At 48.0% G+C, this 12,031-nt stretch overlaps 1 protein-coding gene across 1 annotated transcript in view; it reads right to left on the bottom strand.

Annotated features, from left to right (window-relative positions):
- Positions 1 to 10,069, bottom strand: part of ADAM17 (ADAM metallopeptidase domain 17) — a 37,571-nt gene extending 27,502 nt beyond the window's left edge. The window contains exons 1-2 of the mRNA XM_081100705.1: positions 9,774 to 10,069; positions 258 to 390 (exon numbers count right to left, since the gene is read on the bottom strand). Coding sequence (XP_080956831.1) covers positions 258 to 390; positions 9,774 to 9,870 — 230 coding nt within the window. The 5' untranslated portion in view covers positions 9,871 to 10,069. The remainder of the gene's footprint in view (positions 1 to 257; positions 391 to 9,773) is intronic.
- Between the last annotated feature and the right edge of the window lie 1,962 nt (positions 10,070 to 12,031).

Below are 12,031 nucleotides of genomic sequence, written 5' to 3'. Positions count from 1 at the left end.
TTTAAAAATAATCATCAGTGTAAATTTTAGAATAGGCAATATACAGTGTAATAATCTAACAAACTAATTATATTAATTACAAATCTTTAAAAATGTAACTTCCCAAGATACCCTTATATACCTGAAACTAATATATTGTATATCAACTGTAATTGAAAAAATAAGTAACCTTTGGGGGGAAAAACAACTTATTTTTCTGCTTTTGCCAAACCAAGTCTCGCTTGCCCCAACATTTTTCTATGAATAATTCAAATTACCTTTTCAATGCTGAAAACGTCAGCAGTGTTTCTAAATGTGTTGATGCCTGTAGATCTCTCTTTCTTACCGAGTGCTGTTGGATACTGGATAAAGAGAGGATATCGTAGTCTGAGAGCAAAGAATCAAGCTTTTCTGAAATAAAGGCAAAAAAGTTATTAACACCTAAACCTACTAATCAATTGTAATATTACTAAAATGAGAGTCAGACAACAAACTCTTCCTAATGTACCACATTATGAAGTGCCCAGTGCACAAGTTATAAAGTATTCTTACAAAAACACACACAAATTGAGCCTGAATCTAACCAAGATCTAACTTCTAGTTTTTAAAACATAAATGTTGAATGTTGCCAAATTAAATTAACCTTCGCAAGCAATCAGCCACACCCAGAATGTTAGAATTCCGGCAGAACAAATGACCCAATGTCTTCAGGAAATAAACAGCATGGGAAAGAAGGGAGGGGCGACACCTACTAGACAAGAACATGGCAAGCAAGCCAATGTGCGAACCTTTTTAGGTCCCAGGTCACACCAACCAACTGTGGAAAGATACTGTGGCAATGAGGGAAATCTGAGCACGAGTCCATGTTCATATCAGGCAGTGGTAATTTTGGTATCTTAAAGAGTATCATATTATGCAATGACCTAACTTCTAAATTAAAGGTATTTCTGGCTTGTATGTTTAGAATTCCTAAGATCAAGGTAGCCAACTCAACCTGCCAATTGCCAATCTGAGCTATATCAGTTTCTAATCAGTTGATGTGGAGCAAGAGCAACAGATGTATTAATGAGCAAACCAAAACTGGGAAAGTAAATGTTTTACAAAAAAAAAAACACATAATCCAAATTAGAGAACAAGAAGTGATACTATCCTATTACTGCTGCCCTCAACAAATACAGACTATCAGTCCAGTGGACACCAGGAAGCAGAAGTAATAAAACCAAACTAATCCCTGGGAAAAATCAAAATTAATGATTTTACCAGAATGACCTGGAACCCAAGAAAAGTAAAGAGCACTGCTACCAAAATAAAACAAGCACAAAAATGTTTTTATTTGATACCGAGCAAGAGGAAACAAGGTAAAGTACGTCTACAAGTCACTTGTAATCAACAGCAACTCTGCGGCCTCTTCCAAAATCAAGAATATTTTTGGAATACAATTTTGGTGACTTAAGTCTCTGCAGAAACTGTCTAAAAATATTTGAGCTGATGCTTTCCTTTTCTCTCAACAAATATCCCTGCAGAAACAAAATCATTCCACTGGATTTAGGATGTCCTCAAAATAGAGCAGGAGCTTAAAATACAAGTGAAGTGCCACTGAGGTTAAATATGCTCAGAAAACCACGAATAAAATAAAGAACCCACCCCATGCTCTCTCCTTCTTCCCCTCAACTCCCTCAGCTGGTTGGTGCATCAGTTCACTCTTCCACTGCTACGTGCCAGGCACCGAGTAAGTCCTGACGGACAGCCTTAAGCAGAACTAAAGCCTTGCCTACCGCAGCACTCGTTTCAGCGTGGGAGAGACAGACAACGCGCAAGCAGATACAGGTCAGTGCTGTGGACACTAAAGCAGGACAGCCGACAGGGAGCGGGAAGGGCCAGTTTATAGTGTGGTCAAAAGAGGGAAAATGCCTCCTCCCCAGCAGCCCTGAAGACAGCAGCGAGTACGCACACTGCTCTAAGATCTACGTAAATTCATTCCAAGTCCACTCCAGAGTCTAACTCAAGGTAACATTACACAAAGTAGCAGCAAATTTCACACTTGCTGGGTCCTCCCATTTTCTGTTAACAAAACTTCCTTTTAACTTTAATCCAGAGAAAAGCTGTCTGAGCAGGCATCCATCACTTCTTTGCCTATGGGTGGTTGTTGGTTAGCTGGCCTTGCTAATGTTTGTAATGCTCAGCAGCACCAATAAAAACCTTCAAGAAGCTTACCATTTACTCAACAATGTGTGCTGGGCGTTCTATGTTATCTCCACAAACATCCCCGAGGCTCTATGCCCATTTTATAGATGAGCACAGAGACTCGGGGAGGAATGATCACAGGTAATGTATCACAGAACTGGGATTTGAACCTGGCCTGCCTGGCTGGAAACCCCAAGCTTTCCTCATGTCATGCTGTTTAAGCTTCTTAAAGATAGCCTTGCTCTTCTTGGACCTTCTATGTCCAGGTCTCCTACGTGTGAACAAGTCAACCAAACATGACCTCACCTCCCTTTGAATTCTGAAGCCCTGTGTTTACTACTTTCTCCCGGCACTTTTGAGTTATATCTGTTTTATCTCACGAACAGATTGTAAAATGGCTAAAAGGGAGCTCTGTATTGTTCACCACAGTACCCCCACCTCACAATACCCAGCACAGAACCTACGCTCACCAATTCTCAATGCTGAGGTACTGACACAATTCTTCACTCTTCAACTTCCTGATACAGACAGGTTGGTACATGAACTCAGTTTCATTCAAGATCATAATCACTCCTACTGACTGAGAAACCCAACCTCAATACTATAGTTTCACTGTCAATATTACAGGCCAGCCGCTCTCAAAGGCTGCTCCCCACACCAGCCCATCAGCGTCAACATCTCTTGGGAACTCGTTAGAAGGGCCAGTTTTCAACCAGAAATTCTTAGGGTGGAGCTCAGCAATCTGTGTTTAACCTGCCTTCCAGGTGATACTGACGGACACCCAAGTTGGAGAACCACTGCTGAACTAAAGTAAGGAAATAATTCAAAGAAAAAACTTTACACACAAATATGTTCATTGTTCAGCCTTGCATTATTTTTATAAACAAAAATCAGAAACAAGGTAATAACTGGGCAACAGATAAGTTATGGTACCACTACTCCTTTTTTATTTAATTGATCTTAGAGAGAGGAAGGGCGGGAGAGAGAGGAAGAGAACATCGATGTGAGAGAAAAACATCAACTGCTTATCTCCCACATGTGCCACAACCGGGGACCGAACCTGCAACCAGGGTATGTGACCTGAGGGGATTGAACCAGCCACTTCTTGGTGTATGGGATGACATTTAACCAAGTGAACCACACCAGCCGGGACAAGTTATGGAACTTCTACATAACAACAACAACAACAACAAAAATGCAATCACTTAAAATGCTGAAGCCCTAGCCGGTGTGGTTCAGTTGGTTGAGCATCATCCCATGCACCTCGAGGTCACTGGTTCAGTTCCCAGTCAGGGCATATCCCTGGGTTGTGGGCTCCATCCCCAGTAAGAATCAGCTGATCCATGTTTCTCTCTCTCTAAAATCAGTAAAAACACTTTAAAAAAAATAAATAGACAATACTCTTAAAAACAGGTTTTTAAAACATGGAGAAATGTTTATGCTATAATAAACAAAGGTACATTTTTTTTGAAAAATACTCTTCATACTGCCTACTATAGGCCTACAAAAAAACAGCAAGATAGTAACATCACTGGTTATCTTTAGGTATACTTTCTCTATAAAAAGCACTTTTTAAATGTAGCTTGCTAAAGCACTTTAAAAAACTTTACTATGTTTCAACTGTAATTTATCCTCTTACAATAACTAGCTGGCTCCAATTGGAGCGCTGGGGCCATTCCAACAGCATGGCCACAACACTGCCCTAGTCCAACTAACGGACCTCCTGCCCTTGCACTGCCCTTCACTAGCAAGTACCCTCTCAGATCCCCGTCCGTATTTCACTGCGCTTCACTTTCCAAATTTCAACCAGTGTTTGTCTCGGTTTCCTATAGCTCCTCAACTGAATTTATATTTAAAAGCTTTTAGCCTTTAACCGTATCCCAATCTCTCAATAAACTTACTGTAAACCACGTAACATGCTTAGCTCAGTGTATGGCCACAACCTCTCTGCTCGCTCCTGTCTAGTTATCTTTAGAGACCCTCCCTTCCTCACTGCTTTTGTATCTTTTCCACCCCAACCCTCCTTTCGTGCACACACATTCTGCACTTCACTTCCTCCTGTCCCACCAGACTCTGCCTATTTACTCACTCAATATTTATTGAGAACCTTCTATCTTCCGGGGACTAGGGATATAATGAAGAAAGAAAAATACATTTCCAGCCCTAGCTGGTTTGGCTCAGTGGATAGAGCATTGGCCTGCGGACTGAAGGGTCCCGGGTTCGATTCCAGTCAAGGGCACATGCCTGGGTTGCGGGCTCAATCCCCAGTAGGGGGCGTGCAGGAGGCAGCCAATCAATGATTCTCTCTCATCTTGATGTTTCTATCTCTCTCTGCCTCTCTGAAATCAATAATGTATTTAAAAAAAAAGAAAAATACATTTCCAATATTGTGACATTGGCGGAAAGACCACCACACAAAAAATGATTATAAAGTATGTCAAGCGCCAAGGGAGAAGGAGTTCTAGCAAGTCAGGGGAGGACACAGCAGGAGCATGACCCCTGCCTGGTAAGCCCAGGGTACTTTCCCAGGGAACAACACTGAAGTTAAGAACAAAAGGATGGCCAAAACCGGTTTGGCTCAGTGGATAGAGCGTCGGCCTGCGGACTGAAGGGTCCCAGGTTCGATTCCGGTCAAGGGCATGTACCTGGGTTGCGGGCACATCCCCAGTGGGAGATGTGCAGGAGGCAGCTGATTGATGTTTCTCTCTCATCGATGTTTCTAACTTTCTATCTCTCTCCCTTCCTCTCTGTGAAAAATCAATAAAATATATTAAAAAAAAAAAAAAAAAAAAGAACAAAAGGATGAGGAAGAAGCCACGGACGTAGAAAGAAAGGAGAAGGTTCCACCAGTAAGTAGAGGGCATAACATGTGCTGAGGCCCACAAGAAACACAGAACGGATCCTCAACGCAGTGACAGCAACCTGAGCTGGAGTGCAGACCACACGGAGGATGTGAAGAGGCGTAAGGCTGGAGAGGCAAGCAGGGTACTGGTCATGGAGGGCCACACAACGAAATTAAGGATTTTGGTCTTTGGATAAGGGCAGCAGATGTGAATTAGAAATTTCATTGGAACTGGAGTGTGGAGCATGGGCTAGAGGGGAACAGACTGAAGTCTGGGAAATCAGCTAGTAAACTGCTGAGCAATCCAGGTGCAGAACATGAAAACCGCCCCCAGGTAACTGGCTTGTGTACCTAGGCACATAGTGGCACCACATCCACTGAGATTAAAAAAAAACACACAACACAAAACAAACAAAAACACACAAGGAGCAGCAGCTTTGGACAAGGGGCTTAGATGAGAGGACAGCTGGATGCTGAAAGATTCCGGAGTTCCATATTATATCTTGTACCTTATGTTTAGTTTGCAATTACATTGGTCCTTCACACAGGACTTTTTTGCATTGACACAGGTCATCATATGTTTGTAATTATGTCACTGATAAGCCATAGAGCGATTTTAGGTGGGGAGAGAGCAGATGTTACTGTAAGACTTTTTTTATATATATAAATCTTTATTGATTTCAGAGAGGAAGAGAGAGGGAAAGAGAGACAGAAACATCAATGATGAGAGAGAATCATTGATTGGCTGCCTCCTGTATGTCCTCCACTGGGGATCAAGCCCGCAACCCAGGCATGTACCCCTGACCGGAATTGAACCTGGGACCCTTCAGTCCGCAGGCTGATGCTCTATCCACTGAGCCAAACCAGCTAGGGCAAGACTATCAACACTGACATCAGTAATGAAAAGCAGCAGATACTTTGTTCCTCTATGTTCTCCAAGAATAAAGAGGAAGCTGGACCTCCAGGCCTGAGATAACTGGCTTTCTGGGTGTCGATGTGAAGTAGCCCATAGAAGATTTGATAAGCCTTCCACTCCACCCATCTTTTATGCTTAAATTGTTTCACTTCTGGGATAAGTTTTTATGGCCATTTACTCTGGTACAATGGCATAAAGATACCCATATTTCTTTCATCCTGTTCAGAGTCAACATTTTTAAGATAAAACTGACTTTTAAAACAATGAAATGTTGAATGAAAAGAGTCTGGGAACATTTGTAAACTTTTTCATTTCTCTTATCTTTTTGCAATAAATTGCATTTCCTGGAATACAACTTGCAAGTGTAATGCAGACCCCTGCAGCACGCTGCTGGCTCTCCACTGCTCTGCTGCATGGGGTACAAAGTGTTCCCCGAAACGACCCTACCAGTGCCATGCCGCTAGTGGTGTGTCATGAGTGGGAAAGAGAAAAGAGAAAGCCAGGACTGCTGCCAAGCGTCTATTCTCCTTGTGCAGAAGACGCATGACCCTGCCTGCTCTTCAGTACCCCACGCACGCAGGACGAGTGGGTGAATCCAAATTTACCAAAGTAATTCTGGACCTGTTATATGTGAAGTGCCTGTGAATACAGAGGTGGAAGCATCATGTAGACAAACGGATACATGAGCGAAACTTCAGAGAACAAGTCTACGTTGGAGACAGTAATTATCCGAATAGGTACAGTCAAATAGTAAGCGAAACCAAAGCAGTAGATGAGACTTGTCAGAGCCTACACACACACTTTAAAGGGGGAAAAAAAGAGCAGTGTGGGGAGGAAGACACCCATGTCCCTGCTTGGTGTCAGTGAGAACTAAGGGGATCCATGACGCAGCACTTCATTTCACTCCCCTACCTCCGTGAAGCCTGCCCGGCCCCTTTTTCATACTTTCCGCAAACCATCCTTCCCACTAAAAATACTCACCGTCTCTCATAAATACCAAATGGCGAAGAATCCCCAAATCAGCCACTCTGGGCCTGCGAGGACACCTCCGCTTAAAGTTCTGGAAAACCATGGAAAGGGCAGAAGGATTTCTCGTTTCCCCACCATGGCTCTGCCTCGCTCTCCTCTTCATTCTATTCTAGAAATACAGCTCATCGCTGACTAATACAGAGCAGAGTTGCATGAAGTCTCCCTTGGAACAGTTAGGGTGGTTGAGTGTTTGGGTTTCAAAAGAATGCAGACTGAAAGCAAAATTAACATCAAGAGAGAAAGCCAGATGTCAAAATACCGAGCAAAATGGGCTGTGAGTGCTGAGAAATGAGCAGTGCAATGTGGAGAAGCCGCCACCAAAACCATCAGGGTACGTTTCTAAACACGTTTCAGGCACAGCTTTTATCTCTCATCCATGACCTACATCTTCTTCTTTCCACCCACTACATCCTCTTTTTATTAAAAGTAACACAAAGAGAAACCACTTTTGAAATCAAAGTGAGACTTATCCACCCCAGCTGCAACTTCAACGAGATATGATCATGATGAAGCTCACATGACTCATAACTTTCCTAAATTATGCAATTCCTAACAGTTCAACTGAAATCACTTCGGGGGAACTGTGAGTATCCGAAAGCCTGGATTCAAATCCCAGCTTCAGAACTGCAGTTACAGTAACATTTAAAGGGTAAGTAAGCTAATAAACAATAAACCGTGCTCTTTAATTATGAAATTATTTATTGGTCTTGACCAATTCAATCTAAATAATGGTGGGGTTAAATTAAACAAATTATATCCTGAGCCATTAAAGACACACAGAAATCAATGCTCTTCAAAAGAAAAGACACCCACGAGACATCTATTTATCTCTGTGATCCTGGCAGCTCCGTGTGCCGGACTCACTCCTTCTGCTGCTTCATGTAAAACGCCAGGCAGGATCCCTGAGGTTAGCGCCAGCCACCTCTCAGTGCCCCATCAGGAGTGTCCTCATTTCCCTCCTGACCGACTGAGCCTTAAAGTTTGGGCTCAAATATCGCCTCCTTCACGGAGCCTCGCCTGGCCTTCCCAGGCTCGCCTCCGCCCCGCCGTGGCACGTCCGCCGTGGCACACCGCCCGCCAGGTGTGCCTGGCGCTCTCTCCCAGGCTGTTCTAGAACCGTCTGATTAGGACTCCCTGCTCCACCAGCCAGGAGCGGACTGAAGATGGATGCTGTCTGGTCTCGGCATTTCCGAAGCCACACACAGTACCGGCATCCAGTATGTCCTTCAGACGCCTGGGGAGTGAACGGGGCAGTCCTGCATCTTCCTGGCCCCAGCGTTCTGCACTTGGCACATAAAAAGCACACGGCCAGAAACACCACCCTCGGATCCCTGAAGCTGCGGACAGCTGGCCCAGGAAGCAAGGTTTTCCTCCCTCCTGTGTGCACCGGGGACTCATGCCACTACTTCCCACCCGTGAGCAACAGAATACCCTAGGCCAAGCGGTCCTCAGAGTCGGGAAAGGTGTACTATCTCAAGGTTCCTTGCATTACCGTTCAGTCCCAGGAAAAGGATCTGTGTCCTCACCCTCCCCGTCACCCGCCCACCCCATCTCACATGTCCCTTCCACCCGCACGGACTTACGCCCCTCAGCACCCTAACAAGCGCCCTCGCTCCCATTAACCTGGTCGCCTGTCATAACAAGGAAGGACTGTTCAGCCGGACGCTCAACACCCTGCACACCCTCCATGATGACACTTTCTATTAAATGAGAAAGAACTCCTGGATACACCAACGTGAAACTCTCCATCGGCCAGGAAGGACCCCGACGTGGTGGGGAAGGCCGCGCACCCCGCACGGTGTGCTCCGTCCGTCCTGGCGGGATCTGGGGACCAGCCAGCCATGAAAACTCACCGAAGCTACAGCTTTGCACACCGGGCAGCGCCCCATCCTTCGCCACCAATGCATCACTCGCTATCACCCGTCCTTCCGGAGGACGAAGGGCTGACCAGCAGCACACGTTTACCCACCAAATGCCACTCCCTTCACGTCCCTCCATCCTTAAAACCCAGCCTCCTGCCCTGGCCGGTGTTGCTCAATGGATAGAGCGTCGGCTGCAGGGTCCCGGGTTCCATTCGGGTCAAGGGCACGTGCCCGCCCCAGTGTGGGGCGTGCAGGAGGCAGCCGATCCATGGTTCTCTCTCGTCATGGATGTTTCCGTCTCTCTCTCCCTCCCCCTTCCTCTCTGAAATCAATAAAAATATATATTTTTTAAAAACTCAGCCTCTTAGGACATCGAAATAAGAACCTCTCCTCTCTGGGCTCAGCACTGACCACACGGGCCGCCCCGCTCGTTTCTCGGCCGCGGCCAGGAGGCCCTTCGCAGCCCCTTCCCGCCCGCCCCCCGAGAAGCCCCCCTTTAAGCACCTAAGCGCTCGCTACCGCTGCGCGCACCACGCGATCCCGACAGGGGCGTCCCCGCCACGGCTCCCGCCGGCACTCCCGCGGGAGGGACGCGGGACGGAGCCGCGCGCGGGGCGGCTAACCCCCTCCGGGCGCCGAGCGGCGGGGCCCTGGGCCTCCAGACACGAGCAGCACCCCGTCCCTCACCTCTTTCCCGAACACCCTCCCAGGCGCACCCCAGGGAGCACCCCTCCCAGGCCCAGTCACCCCGGGAGGCCGCCGCCGGTGCCCCTTTCCCGTTCCCGGGCAAGCCGGTCTCCATTCTTCCCCCAACGCCGAGCCACACCCCCTCCACACAGAAAACTCTGGGACGCGCCAAGGCCGCCCGGTACCCCGCCCCCAGACACCTGCTCCGGCGCCCGGCTCTTCCCCGAAAGCAGCGCGCCTCCGGCGCCGGCCCAACCAACTCCCGCGTCTTTACCGAGTCGCGGCGGGGAGCCCGAGCCCGGCGGGTCCGGAGGTCGCGGCGCCAGCACGAAAGGCACCAGGCTGGTCAGGAGGAGCAGGCACCGCCTCATGTTCCCGGGCCGCGCTCCCACCTCTCGGAGCAGCCTCGGCCGGACGGGGGTTCGGGACGCGGCTCACATTGGGGGAGGAAGGGATCCGCCCGGCCCGGCCCCTCACACCAATTGTTCCTCCCGCGCCGCCTACAGGAAGACCAGAGCCGACTCCCGGTCCCGGAAGTGCAGGCAGCGTTCCCAGAGGCCGGCTGAGCCCACTTCCGGCCGCCGCCGCCACCGCCCCCCGCACCGCCCACTAGCGGAAGCCGCGTGCCGCGCGGCATGCCGGGAGGACCTGGCTCGCCCCGCCCCGCGCCAGTGCCCCGCCCCCTGTCCGCCCCTCCGCCCGCCCCTTCCGGCCCGCCAGGGCGGGGCCGGCGCCTGTCCGGACAAGACCTTGGACGTCCTAGCATGACCCAACCGGACCTCGCCTCTGTCCCCGGGTGGCCTCTGTCCCCGAGTGACCGCTGCGGAGGAGGCGGCCGCTTGGGAGCAGCCCTCGAAGGCACGCCCGGCCTCCTCCCTCGTTTTGGTCCCACTCCGGCTGGGATCCCTGTGTTCCGTTTCACTAAAAGAGCCGTAGGAACCGCCTTGGGGTCCAGGCGAACGGGGAGGGGCGCCTGGCCCTGGGTGCTCGAGGGAACGACCCAAAAACGCAATCCAAGGACGAGGAACCTGCTCCCTGGAGGAGGCGGCCGAACCCTGGGGAGCGTGCGTCCGGGTGCGTCCACGCTGTGCGAGGCCAGCGGCGCCCTCTTAGGCCTCCGTCCCGGTAACAAAAAGGCTTTGTGCAGGGAAATTAACGGGAGCTTCACTCCTAAGACACGTTTTCTCTGTGGCCCCGCTCTGGCTCGCGGCTCTGCAAGCACTTCCAGAAACTAGAATCTTCGACCGTCCCCCCCTTCTGCGTGGACACAGAAGCTACCCATCAGCCAACTTACTGAAACGCAATCTGCGCGGTCGCTTTCGCGCAGACAGCACATTTCCGAGGCAGTTCGTGCTTTGCAGTCCTGTGCATATTAACTCTGTAGTTCAGTGTCTATGGTACCGAATAAAACATTCTAATAAGGGGTGCGTAGCGCTATTTTGGTTCAACCAAAATTTATGCAAGGAGGACATAGCACATTTTACACTTCAGAGACAGCCAAAGGTTAGGAATAAAGTATCAGTCCTGCCTGGTCAAGTTTCAAACCTAGTTCCTAATAAATTACTCCAACTATGGTTTCCGTTTAGGTTCATTGCGGTATGCCGCAGAGGACCGCAGCTTCTTTTCCAAGTTATCCATAATTCCTGGCTTTGTGCATTTTTTGGCTTAACTGAACCCCATCTGTTCATCTGAGGTATAAAATGTCTTCATTCAACATAAACATTGATGGCATGCCTAATCAAAACAAGGCTAATTTCACAAATTATATACAATATTTTTAAAACTTCATAAAAATGTGTCAGCTGTGTACAATTTTTATACAATACATCCCAAGCATCAGATTCTCCATAACCCTTATTAGATCATAGGTTATATTATTTTTAAAATACATTTTTATTGATTTCAGAGAGGAAGGGAGAGAGAGATAGAAACATCAATGATGAGAGAGAATCATTGATCAGCTGTCTCCTGCACACCCCACACTGGGGATCAAGCCCACAACCTGATCCTGTGCCCTGACGGAGAATCAGACCATGACCTCCTGGTTCATAGGTCGACACTCAACCACTGAGCCACGCCAACCCAGCAGATTATATTCTTTTGATGTCTCCAGTTCTTCTCCAGTATCTTCCTCATAGAAGGCACTTAGCTGTCTAATAAATGACATTTTTTAAAAAGTAAACTGGCCAGACCAGTGTGACTCAGTGCTTGAGCATCGACCTATGAACCAAGAGAGGAGGGTTCAATTCCCAGTCAAAGAAAAAAAAAGTAAACTCTGGTCCATTTTTTTATTCATAGCCAGGGGTCCTAGATTTTTAGGGACAGTCCGGATTTCAAGTCATCTTTCCCATTCACAAATCATGTCTCAAATTATGGTTTTCAATTTGAGGTTTGTCTTTCATTATGAACTATCCGTACCGTTAAGACAAAGGAGCACCACATAGGAGCGATAAAGAGCCAGAGGGACATGCTGAGGGGTCCTGTTGGATAGAGGAACTAGTATTCTGAGCCAGTGGTCTTCAATCATTCTCT

This window comes from Myotis nattereri (assembly GCF_964212035.1).
Source record: "Myotis nattereri genome assembly, chromosome: 10".
Classification (NCBI taxonomy): Eukaryota; Metazoa; Chordata; class Mammalia; order Chiroptera; family Vespertilionidae; genus Myotis; species Myotis nattereri.
The sequence above is the reverse complement of the archived record's forward strand: the minus strand, read 5'-3'. Positions and strand labels throughout refer to the sequence as shown.